This window comes from Lissotriton helveticus, chromosome 5_1 (genome assembly GCF_964261635.1).
Source record: "Lissotriton helveticus chromosome 5_1, aLisHel1.1, whole genome shotgun sequence".
Lineage (NCBI taxonomy): Eukaryota > Metazoa > Chordata > Amphibia > Caudata > Salamandridae > Lissotriton > Lissotriton helveticus.
The window spans coordinates 26422623-26436194 of NC_136065.1; the positions used below are offsets into that span (position 1 = coordinate 26422623).

The 13572-nt window shown below is 45.3% G+C and overlaps 1 protein-coding gene across 1 annotated transcript in view; it reads right to left on the reverse strand.

The window, feature by feature from the left end:
• The window catches only part of LOC144754096 (E3 ubiquitin-protein ligase TRIM39-like), a 156435-nt gene that overhangs the window by 102215 nt on the left and 40648 nt on the right, over window positions 1-13572 (reverse strand). Inside the window, exon 2 of the mRNA XM_078641663.1 lies at window positions 316-411. Coding sequence (XP_078497789.1) covers window positions 316-411 — 96 coding nt within the window. The remainder of the gene's footprint in view (window positions 1-315; window positions 412-13572) is intronic.

Here is a 13572-nt window from a genome sequence, read left to right on the forward strand (position 1 = left end):
AGCACTCACCTACTATTATCTTGAAACTTAATACATATACATTTTTGTCTGACCTTCAGTTGGCCAACAAATAGCCTTTAGGAATGGAGAAAAGTTAAATTGCAAAAAGGTCTTTGCGCACACTACACTTTGTTTATTTTAGGACAAACCCTTGGCAAATTTGAGCCCCAATATCCACGGCAGTGACTCCGGTCAGTGAATTTACCTGGTGGGGATGATAACCCATTCCTTTGGGCGACTCATCGATTTTAACAGGTTCACACATAGACAAGGGCACAGACATGAACAGACACAGGATCCACTGCTGGCACTCACCCTCAGGGTTTTATATTCTTTCTCTTCCTTGACTTTAGACTCCAGGAAATATTCCTCCTCTTTCTTCAGAGTACGCAGCCACTCCTGAAGTTTCACCTGCGGAGATGAGAGTGCAAGAAATATGTAAAGATGGATAGGGTGCGGTCTCACTTACAGAAAAGAATCACTAAAAGGACAAGCCCTGGGCCCGATTCACGAAGGTAAACTTCGACCAAAACCTGAAGTCTAAGTTTAGACCTAAATTCTAACTTTACTACCTGTAAAGTTAGACTTTAGGTCTAAACTTGAACTTTTGGTCTAAGTTTACCTTTGTGAATCAGGCCCCCAGACTTTAAGTAGCACTCAAGCCTCGCCCGCCACTTGCCTGTGGACTCCAGTTCCAACTTGTTCCAGCCTGATCCAGTTAACGACTTTTGACCAATTGGCACCGCCATTGCCCAGGTGTTCACGCCTGTTTCTTCTGGACTGGGCATTCTCACCCGGGTTTTTCCCACTCACTGTTCGTCCCACTGGCAGAAGTTCCGCCTACTCGAAGCCAGACTTAATGCAGGCTGCAGACGATCCCATAGTGGATATGCACAGCCGGCACGGCAAAGGCAAGCCCATCTGCACCCATCTGAGCCTGGACCGCTCCCAGAGCCAGGAACCCTGACCCCACGACCCTCAAGGCTCGTCGCTCAGCCCAACACTCTACAACATCCACTTGACACCCCTCGGGGACAGCACAGAGCTCATGGCATCAACAAAGTATCCTACGCTGATGACATGACGCTCATTCTCTCCCATACCGACTCTACCAGTACCGCCAAAGCAAAATTTGCAAACTGCAGACGCAACATTGCTGCTTGGATGAAAAACAACTACCTCCAGCTCAACTCAGACAAAACATTGGTCCTTATCATCGGGATCAACCACTTCCCTTGGGATCCCTCTTGGTGGCCTTTGGAACTTGGCCCCCACCCACCCTTATGAACCATGGCAAGACCTCTGGGTCATACTGGACACCAACCTCTCCATGACCATACAGATCGATGCCGCTGCCTGATCATGTTACTTCCTCCTGTGAATGGTCAGCAAGATTTTCAAGTCGATATCACTTAACAACCGACGAACAGTCACCAAGCTACTTATTACAAGCAGACTTGACTAACGGAAACACACTCTACTTCGGAATCCCAGCCCATGTACTATGCCAAACTCCAAATCACCCAGAAATCATCCGCCAGACTCATTCTGAACATCTCTCTGCACCTGAAAAACCTCCACTGGCTCCCAGTCCAGGAAAGATGTAAGTTCAAGCTACTCACCCAAGCAAATAAAGCGCACAACAGCATCAGTCCAGCATAACTCAACCACTGTCTCAACTTCTACCAACCCGCCAGACACCTTCGATCTGCGTCCCTGGCAAGAGCACATCTCCCTCTTATCAAGAAGGCCAGAAGCGGAGGACGCTCCTTCAGGTACCTCGCAGCCAAGACATGGAACAGCCTTCTGCAACATCTCAGAACCTCCCCCTCCACCATTTTTTTATTTTTTATTTAAGAGGTTTTATATAGCGCTAGCCAGACCCAAAGGTATCGGAGCGCTTTACAGTATATAGGGGAGAAAAAACACATAAAAGAGGCAAAAGAAAGCATAAGTGTTCGAGAGTTTCAGTGTGCTGTGCGTCCGAGGAGGACATTGAGGTAGAGTGGTTCCGAGGTAATCTTGATGCGTGGATAAAGTCGTGAGCTCAGTCTTCCTCCGGGAGTAGAGAAGAGTAGGGGGTTAGGCGGCAGGGATGAGGTGGGGAGTGTTGGAGCAATTGCCTGGTGGCAAGAGGGTGCCGGCTTGTGCATTTCGGAATTCAGTTTGGGAAGGCACGGTTGAGGTATAAGTTTTTTAAGAGTCAAATTCTAGGAAGGAGGGAGTAGTCCTGATATAAACCGGGATGGAGTTCCAGATTTTGGGTGCGTTTCCTGCGAATGAACGGGCCGCAGTTGTTTGCTTGCGTGTTTTCAGAGGGATTAGTAAGAGGGTGTTGGAACTTCTAAGGTTTCTTGACATGCCGGCTTTCTTGAGCTTGGAGGCCAGGTATTCTGGTTTCCCTGTTTGCAAGGCTTTGTGAGTGAGGCAGGCAGTTCTAAAGCTGGCATGCATTTCCACTGGGAACCATTTTAGTTCTCTGAGTGCCGGAGATAGGTGGTCGTATTTTTTTACTCCAGTGACCATTCTGGCAGCAGCATTGAGAGTTGTTTTGAGTGGGGCTAAGGGGAGAGAGCTGTACCGGGGAGAACTGTGTTCCCATAGTCCAGTCTAGATAACACCAGTGACTGGGTGGCTTCTTTGAGGTCCATGGGCGGGATGAAAGGTTTACGTTTGTTGAGGAGCTTCAGATTAAGGAAGGCACTCTTGCCGGGGGTCTTAATGTGGTTGGTCATGGTTAGTTTCTGGTCAAGGGTGATTCCTAGTGATTTTATTGAGTTAGCCAGGGTGAGATTGCAGTTGAGGGCATCGATAGCTTTCAGCCACTCTACGATTTGCGGGTTTTCATCTTTGTTGGAGATGAGGAGGATTTCGTTTTTTCTTGATTGAGTTTAAGGTGATTTGTTGCCAGACATTGTTCAACCTCTTTGATAGTGTTGTTGAGTCTTAGAATTTTGTTAATGGAGGAGGTTTCCAGGTAGATCTGAGTGTCGTCTGCATATAGGTGGAAGCGTATGTTGGCTTTTTTTAGAATGGTTGTGAGGGGTTCCATGTTTATGTTCAACAGCTGAGGGGAGAGTACTGAACCTTGGGGGGCACCTCTGTTGACGGGGAGTGGGTCGGACGTAAAGGATTTGATTTTCATCCTTTGGGAGCAACAGTGAAAGAAGGAGGAGAACCGTTGAAGGACCACCTCGTCTGCAACTACCCGGTCTTTGAGAGCCTTGATGAGAAGATTGTGATCCACCAAGTCAAAGACTGCCGAGAGGTCTAGGAGAATGAGGTGGCAACATTGGTCAGTGTCAAGGGATTTGAGGATGTCATCGACGATGTTAAGGATCGCAGTTTAAGTGCTACAGCCTTTTCTGAAGCCTGATTGGTGTTGGTCTAGCATGTTGATATTGTCCATGTGCTGATTCAGTTGACGGAGAACGCATTTGACTCATTGACTTCAGAAGGAACCTCAAGACGTGGACCAACCTCCTGCAACACCTCAGAACCTCCCCCTCATTCATGGACTTCAGAAGGAGCCTCAAGACGTGGAACGACCTCCTGCAACACCTCAGAACCTCCCCTCACTCATGGACTTCAGAAGGAGCCTCAAGACGTGGAACGACCTCCTGCAACACCTCAGAACCTCCCCCTTACTCATGGACTTCAGAAGGAGCCTCAAGACGTGGACCAACCTCCTGCAACACCTCAGAACCTCCCCCTCACTCATGGACTTCAGAAGGAGCCTCAAGACGTGGAACGACCTCCTGCAACACCTCCCTCATGGACTTCAGAAGGAACCTCAAGACGTGGCTCTTCCAGACGATACTGGCATGATCTCCTCCTCCACCCTTAGGTCTGCCCTACTCAGTGCCTGGATTCCCTCACGGGTGATGAGCCGCACTCTACAAATCCATATAACAAAACAATATTGAATGTATAGGCACATATTATACAGATTGTAAGTACCAGTCATACATATCAGGAATGTAAGTACCGGCCACACATATCCAGATGGTAGGAACCAGCTCCAAGTATCATAGACAAAGAGACAGACAATGGTGTCACTTCTTTAGGCCTGTTTGGGTCTAGGGCCAGAATCCCTGGTAAATTAGCTTAATCATTGGCACTTATTGATAACTGATAAAGACTTTACGCCAAAATCGCTTAGCAACATTTATACATGGACCCACTTTAAACAGGTCCACTAGACAATAGAGAGGCCTCACAAAACAAGGGTTCAGAGCACCGTATTAACAGAAAAATCTATTATCCCCTTGAAGAAGGAAATAGAAACACCCCCTATTTATCTTCAGACACTCATTCCACAGTCTTCGCTTTTACTACAAAGATCTACAGCCATAAATCCATACCAAGTCAATGTCAAGTTTGCACCAGAGTTTTAATTTTGCAGACAATTCTACACCGAAGTTCACAAAATACTCCTATACATCATTATGCAGTACAAAATCCACATTTCATCATAGTGTTCTAACAAGAATGAAATTACAAATGGGAAGGGTCCCAGAGCATTGAGTTCTCACTATGCAACTCTTGACCCCTTCACCACGAGGCGCAACAATTTAATAACAATTAAAAATCAACAAAATCACATAATCTATTAAGAAAAAGATGCTAGACAGACAACAGAAGACACTACACATGAATTTATTCTAGTGGTGGTGGTCCGCTCCTCATCAAGGGATACACAGAACGTGGTCTTATCACAAAGGTATTTATCTACCATATCAAAATGTCAAGCAGATTGTGCATTAAAAAATTGTACGTCGACGCGTTCTGGTAGATTTTCTTCATATTCTTCAGCACAAAACATAAAATGCAATCTCCAACACAAAATTATAAAAACCAATAATAAAAAAAAATCCTGTGTAGAGAAATATATCAAATAACAATGAATCCACTGTTATTTCCCAAACATGACATCTCAGTGCAAAGGACATAGACATGATACTTTACATCACACTCATAAATAATTTCTTCTTTAATATCCATTCTTAAAGGGGTATTCCTACTGTTTGAGTACCACCATATACAATTGTCCAGCACCCCGTTGTACTTCGTTCCCACACATTATGCAGTGGAGTTACCATCAACACCCATGTCCATTCGTACAGCACCCGTTCTACTTTGTTCGCACAGTGAAGTTAATTCTCCCTAACACCCATTCTCATTAGGATATCGGGGTTCCAAGTTATCATTTTGGTTCCCCGGTTTTCAGTTTCATACAATTATAAGGATCAGTTATTTCTCAGTCAAATTTTTGTCAAAACACCCAGTGGTTCCAAACCCACAGATATCTTAAAATCATACTGCCAACCCTTTACACTCACCAGTTAATAGAGTAAACTTCCTCTGCCCGGCCTTCTCTTTCTAGTCCAGATGCTAAGAGCTGTTTTCTTTCCCTGGTTTCCCCTGCTTATTATTTGTTGGCACCCTTGACTGTTTTGTTAACCCTTTGATTTCTTGAGGGCCTTTTTATTCATATACATGCCTCCCTCACCTGTTTATGTACTAGACTATTCTAGTTTTCTTACCTGTTAGATATCTTAAGACACTTGTCTTTATTTAGAAAGCTGGGGCTGTACTGTGCACTCTGTATGTGGCATTTATAACTGTGTCCCAATTCCTACGTTAGGGGTTCTTGCTCCTCATCGATGTCTTATATGGATCTTAAGCTCCCCAAAACTAAAATCTGATTATGAAAATTCAAAAGTTCATGTTAAAGTTTTATTACCGGTAGACAGTACTGCTCTAGAAAGCTTCTTAACTTGAAATGGTGCCCGATACATTTTTCGTGGGTCTCCCAAGTCGCTGTATTTTGGTGGGGGCTATCATCTATAAATTAAAGAATTAACATAGTTCCAGTCTGTACCTTTAATGTAGATGCATAGCTGGAGAACCTTATGGTCTTCTGGCGTTAGTAGGCTCTTGACGAATATGCAAACGGCCCAAAACTATATTGACACAATAACTCATGCGCTCCTGCGGTCTGATACCCTGGGTGTATTTGTTACTTAAGAGAGGAAGCGGGTGCCACACTGTTAGACTAAATTCCAGCCATCCCGTGTACTCTTTACGAGAGATCATTGGAGAATATTATAGCACTTCAGCATGATCCAAGAATTCACCAAACCCCCCCAGCGTGGCCACAGACATCACCCCTTCCCAGGACCTCTGCAACAAGCTCAGCTACTACATCCAACTGAAAATCAAGTCTCTGGACAACAACTTCAGCGAACGAACTCCGGACTCCAAAATCTACCCCCCCCTCCAACAACGCCAGCCAATCCACCATCTCCGCCGACCCCACTCAGCACTGAATCGGCCATGAAAGGCATCCACTCAGGAGCACCCACGGACCTCTGCCCTCAGCACATCTTCCATAGAGCCTCCGCCACCATCGCACCAGAACTACTGGAAATGTGCCCAAAATTTGGAACTCCATCTCAGTACATATCAGGACTAACCCCTCCTTTTCAAAATTCAAAAGCCAGCTCAAAGAGCTTTTTCTCAACGATCTCTTCCGAATAGATAGCTGACGTTCTACAGCTAATTCCGCACACGATAGTATACAAAGACTCAGAAGAGGACTGAAACCTCTTTTTAACTCTCGTTTTTCTCCGGTGTTCCCCTTCACCTTTCTGGATTTGTCACGAACCATGGAGTCTATCGGCGACTTGGTTTGTTTCAACTTTACTCGCCACGTATATTTACGTTCTCTCTGCTATTCTTTGTGTCCGATCTTTACTCGTTACGAATCACTATGCTCTACTATGGTCACTTCTTATGTTTGTTTGCACCTTTGATACATGTTGTAAAGCGCTCTGATACCCTCGGGTCTGGCCATCGCTATAAATAACTCCTAAATAAAATAAATAAATAAAATAAAATTACGAGGCACCATTAACACCATCTTCGAAACCGGCACCTTCCTCTATGACTGGAAACACACAGAAGTCAAGCCCCTGCTTCAGAAGCCCTTGGCAGATCTTCAGACCTCAAGAACTACCGACCCATCTCCCTACTTCCCTTCCCGACCAAAGTCACCGAGAAGACCGTCAACGCCCAACTACCATCCTCGACCCCTCCCAATCCCTACTTTGCACCAATTGTCTAAAAAAAAATCACTTGGGAATGACACATCCTCTCTGCGTGCTGGAGCTCTGCGTGCCTTTGAATCATGAAGTGTACGACCCATCGAACACGATGGATGCACGCTACACACATGACAAGGTAATAGGCACAAGTCATAATACCTTTTATTTTTCACTGCTGCCGTGAAGAGGATAAGTGGTGGCACCCTCCGAGAAGTGACAATTTCTCCAACTTTCAGTTTTTTCGCTTGTTCTAGCCCCAAATAAATATAATTGTTCCTTGTATATTGTCTGCTATAATACCCCAAAGCATGCTCTCTTTTTTTCTTATTTTCTTTGATTTTCTGCAGCATTGGTGCTGCTCTCAGCGAGCATCCGTCTCTTGATCTGTAGATTAGTGCTTTGTTCTGCGCCGTTGCTTCGGAGCGCTGCCGCTGTTTCTGAGGACGCCCTGAATACCAATATGGCACAATGAGGCCGTGAAGGACTAGGCTATTTAAGGCCCAGCGGTGCCAGGGGACAACACCTAAAACCTTCGTGGGATACCTGTTCTGGCGCACTAAAGACAGAGACACGGGACACTTCCTTGGGCATCAAAGATCAGCGTTTATTACTGCAGGGAGGCAAAAGTCACGAGAAGTACAACAGAGTGTAGGTTCTGAGAGTCTGCTTCAAATTGCATATGTGAGTCGCTCTCTTTTATACAAGATTTTGTCATTGCACAACATGTGAACAAAAGGTTACAACTCAGTTCCCACAGTAAAACTCAAAAGGATCGCTTTCATGTATTCAGAACCCCGAAACATAATTACAGTAACATCGCCGGTTCCCAACTGTAAAAGCACATCTTCTCACCGTTAGGCACATTCCACTCTAGTTGTAAATGACCAAGAGAAAGAGACAAGAACAGCTGCAAGGAAGACAGACATTCGTAAGCAAAAGAAGGTGAGGGTAATATCGGAAGCATGATCCTAGGATCAAAGAGCTGGATCCCAGCACGTACTAGGCTGAAATAATAGACCGGCACGGCAAGATTACCCTCATGCGGAGCCATCTGCCTCTGCAGTGTCATTCCCCCGGTCATAAAGACGCATGAAAGGAATATGCGTCTTCCGTAAGGCTTGGGAACTAAAGGGTCATGTGGCGAACAGTTGCCTGCTCGCTGACTACGTGAGGGCAAGAAACAAAATGGATGCCGTATCTAAAATGGAACCCGGAGGTTCGATGAAGAAACCTGTAAATAATGCAAACCCTTCCACGCAGTGTAGCGAAAACGTGTACACTTACTAAGCTCGTTATTTACGGTTCGTAGATACCAAACTTTCCCATATTCGATCGTGCTCTGAGGTACCGTAATAATTCTTACGGAACCTGAGCCGGCTTCGATCGAACTCACATACTGGATCCGTGACAGGCCAGACTATTCATGTACTGGACACTGGCTTCATGAATCCATTTCTATTGATGTTTGTCGGCATTCATTCCAATACCATTAACAACTCTGAAGAACTCTTCTGCTGATGCAGTGCAGGGTGTTTTCAGGAAAGAAGCTGACAACAACTGTGGAAAAGTAAATTTTGCCATGTTCTGTGTCCCTACGTGTCATCCATCATATGTTATGTGTGCATGATTAAATATGCACATGTATTCCCCATGTTCGATTAATGACGCAATTATAGTTGTGTCCACCTCTAGTATGCCAGTTTCCAGTCCTCGTGAATACTACGAATATCAGGCCTATGTAAAGCTACGTTGCCACGTTTCTCAGTGTGCACGTTATTCTATTATAAAGTCCCCGTTTCTAGGCCTCAAAAGGGCCCGGACACCAGATTCAGCTCCTGTCTCCTGAAGCCTCGCTGAGGAGCGATACAGCCCCCACCTGTATCCTCGACCCTTCACTTACTCCCAGCCTCGCAGTGCCCGGCCCAGCCTGGCTCAGCCTCTGAGTCTGCCAAAAGTATGTTATAGTTCCAGTTATCAGTTCAGTCCTCCTTCCCTGCATTCCTAAGCTACTGAACTGCATCAATAGTTTCCGTCATTGTCTAGCCTTCACGTCTCCACGTTAGAGAAATACTGCATTTAATGGTCATTTAATATTCTTCAACACGCACTACATGTAGAATAATGCATGGTCCAGTCTTAGAATCAAGTTAGCCTTTCCCCTTATGACTTCTAGTTTATATCAACATGTTCTCTAAACATCAGATACTAGATAGGGTTTAGGTACATGTCGCCCTGACTCTCCAGACTTCAGTCTCTGCTCCTAGCACAGAGTTCATAGCCCCCAGCTTCTCCTAGTGATACGTCATTGCTAGTTTGCGCGCACCATCAGGTTAGAGGTCCCGGCTCCTCAGGTAGCCCTCTCCATGGTTTCCGCCCCATTCATGACATATTCTGTTACGTTTGCATCACATGTCTATGTATACGCCCAGTTACACCTACTTTTACCCTTATCTTTCGCGACTGCTACGCGTCACGCCTTCTGCTCCACCCACTGCTACGCCTACTGCAATGTAATGCTATGTGTTCACGTTATGTATATATGCTCATGTATTGTTATTAAAAGCCAGCGCGCTCATCTCAGATCCAGCCCCAGCAGCTGCTGGGCCCTGTCATCCTATTCCTATGCAGGTTGTCCTGTTCCTGTCCTTATGCTGTATTAAACCTGCAAAACTCCTACTACCTCGAATCTTGACTCTTATTTATTGAGCTATCTGTTATGATATATGTCTAGTCAAAAAGAGAGGTATTATTTATTTATTTACCACATAATGGCGCCCGAATAGGGACTTGCCCTTTCCCCACGCGTCGGTGAAGCCACGCCGACCCCCTGACCCTCTGCAGTCGTGACGGAACTCTTCTGCGCTGTGGCAGATATTTCTGCTCAAGTATCCCTCAGGCCCACGGAGGAGACGGAGGAGGCGGTCCAGCATCCAGACGAGACGGTGGAGGAACGCGGCGAGTCCCGACCAGAGCCCAAGCCAAGAGTCCAAGGTCCGAGGTATCCGGAGGTCCACCCGTAACTGAAGTCCGAAGTCCGAAGTTCGTCGTCCGTCGTCGTAGCAGTCCAGTCCAGTCTGAGGCCTTCCGTTCTTGCTGCCCGGTGAGTACCGTTACTGGGGTGGTATCTAGACAGGGTCAATTTAAGTGACTCTGATCTGTGGGTTGGTGGTACACAGTCCCACAAACGAAGTGCCCACTTCGGTGGATGCGGGTCCTGACGTGTCTCTTTATGAGACCGGTAAGTTTCGTACTGTTTCAGCAGTGCATCTAGTTTCTGTTCTAGTCAGCTTCTGTTCTCGAGAAAATTTATGTGTTCTGTTCTCAGTATTTCCAGGTAGTATTCTGTTCGAACTGTTATTTTTAAATGTTTTTCATGTATTTTAATGTCGTGGTATGAATGGGGAATAAGTATCGTGTTCATTGTGTATTGTATTGTGTCTAGATTACAGTTCAGTCATGCCCATATTTTCCAAGTTACGTCAGTTAAAAACTAGAAAGGGTCTGCTGGAAGCAGCAGTTCCCGTCCCGCCCAGGGACAGTCCAGGTCACTATATGTATCAGAAACATGGCATAAGTGCCATATTGTATCTAGATTTATGGGTAGAGTATACCAAACAGTTAGAAGAAAAGTATAGATGGCCCGTATCGGGTACATGGGATGCCGAATGCATCATGCGAGTAGAAGAAGCATTATGGAAAAAGAAAGCCAGACAGTCACAGAAAGATGCCATCGAGTTATGGCGCAAAGAAGCTCATAAAAGAACTGAAAAAGAAATCAGAAAGTCAGAATTAAGTAGAGAATCCCAAGAGCGAGCCCAAGAAAAAGAATTAATCGAGATAGGTGAACAAGTCAAAGCCGAACAGTCAGACAGACAGAGGCATGCCCTTATTAAGGGTATGTATCCTCTTCTTGCCGAGGGCTTGCCAAAAGCGACCCCGGAGGCATCCAGTAATTTTCCGCCACCACTAGTTCCGACCAAGCTACGTCACAAACCGACCGCAGCTGATATTTTTATTTCGTCCTATCTGGACGACACAGTCCCTGAATATGCAGATCCTGTTCGCGCTCCGCCAGTCCCTGTAAATCAGGCACATCCTGCTTCTCCAGACACCGGGGCACCCCATGCAGTACCTGCTACGGTACCCCCGGTCCAGCCAGCATTTCAATTTCCCGCTCCACCACGAAGAATATCAGTCGACGATTCTAGTCTAGGGGCCGCAGGAGGAGGTCCTCCTCAAACCCCGCCGCCACGCAAGCGTTTATCAGCACTCGAATTACATGCTCAAGCATCACAGCGTACTCCCAAGAGTAATAAGTCTGTTGCAGAAATCAGGCAAGCCCTTGGCGAATGTGCCTATGACCCAGTCCCAGGCGAGAATAATATGGTTTTATATTCAGTACGCGTAAGGAGGGTGACCGAGTATCTAGTCACCCTACCAAATATGAAAGAAGATCTAGACAGAATATACCGTTTCATCCGTACAGGGGATGATCCAGAAAGTATTAGTGATGCCATGTCTCAAAGGAAAGCTGAGATCCAGCGTATGATATTAAAGTTTTTAATTAACTGTCTAATAAGAGAACAAGATTACCCGTTTAAAGATCAGGCCGAAATGAAAATCCTGACAAAGTGGAGTGATAATATAGCCGAGGGTAAGCACAATACCATTAGTGCCATGGAGAGTATGTACAAGAAAATCCGTAGAGAAATAATAAAGATACACGAACAACGTAAAGCAGCACAAGTAAGCGAGAAAGAAAGTAACTCTGATACTGAAGAGGTAGAGGACGAGAATCCCGCCAGAATAGCGTATGTAGGAAAATCTAGATTTCCAGATGCCATTTACGCCTAGAACACAAGTCAATTTTCCATCATTCAGCACCAGAACAAGGTTCCCTAGAACAAGTGTTTCAAGCTACCGATCACATTCTAAAATCACGAATCGGTTACAGTGAGTTAAGTACCATGCATGAACAGGAACTAGCCCGATCAGCAGTCCGATGGGTTACTGATTCTACCACTTTTCCAGACGAAATAGTGGCACAAATGTTTCTGAAAATGCCCCCAGCCGAGCAACGACTGGTGGGTATGTATATGATCCAGCACCTCATTACATTGTATGAGGGTCAACACTCTGATCCAGGTCCGTTACATGATATCCTGAACGAGTTACTCCAGTATAGATGGAGAGGTCTAGGTACCGACTTAATTAGTGTCATTCTAGAGCAGCGCCACAAATATAGGACGTTTCTGAACCCGCATTTTGTTCATGTCTCACCCCCAGAAAGTAAACCATTTTACATGGAAAGACAGAACCCGTTACGAGAAGTGCATCCAGTTAAGACAGAGGACGGTGAAATGCAATGAGTGTTTGTTTACACCCCGATTACAAAGATGGAACTCCTCGAAATGAAGAAATTAATTCCCTGTCATGACAAAGACCCAGCAGGGTTCCATAGAGAATTAAAAGACATGCTCCGTATGGGAGAATACACATATCCAGATATCATTAAAATGTTAAAGGTTCTGCTGCCCGCAGGGGTGTATGAAAAGCTAAAGGAAAAAGAATGGGAGGTGGGAGAGAAAAAGATCGATTGGGCAGTTCTAGAAGCTGAAGACAAGGCACGAGTACCAGGTACCGGTCTTGGAGATAAATGTAAAGAATTACCAGAATTATTGATTCAAGTTTTACCCAGATTATTGACAACTAGAAAAGAAGACTGGGATGCAATCTCAGCCTGTAAACAGAAACAAGAAGAAGATATTAGTGATTTTTATTCTAGATTTGAAAGGTGTTTTAGTATTAACAGTGGCCTCAAGACAAGTAGTGAGTCATACCCTTACCTTTTTGTTACTAAATTAGTCGAGAATTCAAGCCCGCCAATTAAAAATCGAGTTTTGAAAGTCGAAAGTACCTGGCAAGCTAATACCCCGTCCCAGATGTTGCAAATGCTCCAGTACCACCAGAATAGAATCAGGGAAGAGCAAGAACACGAAAGAAAACGTATGAAAGACACGAAAATGAAAGTATTAGTTGCACAATCCGTTCCTCAAGACAGTCAGAAGAGGGGTCCGAATCAAGCCAGTCATCCTGCAGCTCCCGTTAAAGGGAATTGCAATTATTGTAAACAGCCAGGTCATTTTATAAATGAGTGTGCAGTTCTGAAACACAACATAGCTACCGGTAAGACTAAAGAAAGACCACGTCCGCCTAGACAAGAACAAGTTTCACAGATTCCTCAGCCACAGAATGCACAACAGACAGTTACAGCACCGCAGCCTATTGCTGCAACACAGCATGTTACATCGCAGATGTACCAGTATGCACAGTCTGAGTATCCAGAGTACCAGCAGTATTCATGAAACAGCCTAGAGAGGGAGGTAGGCTTGCCTCTCATCGAGATACCTGTAGATCAAGAAGGTCCCTATGTTCACAGTCAAGTATTAGGGAAAGACAGAAA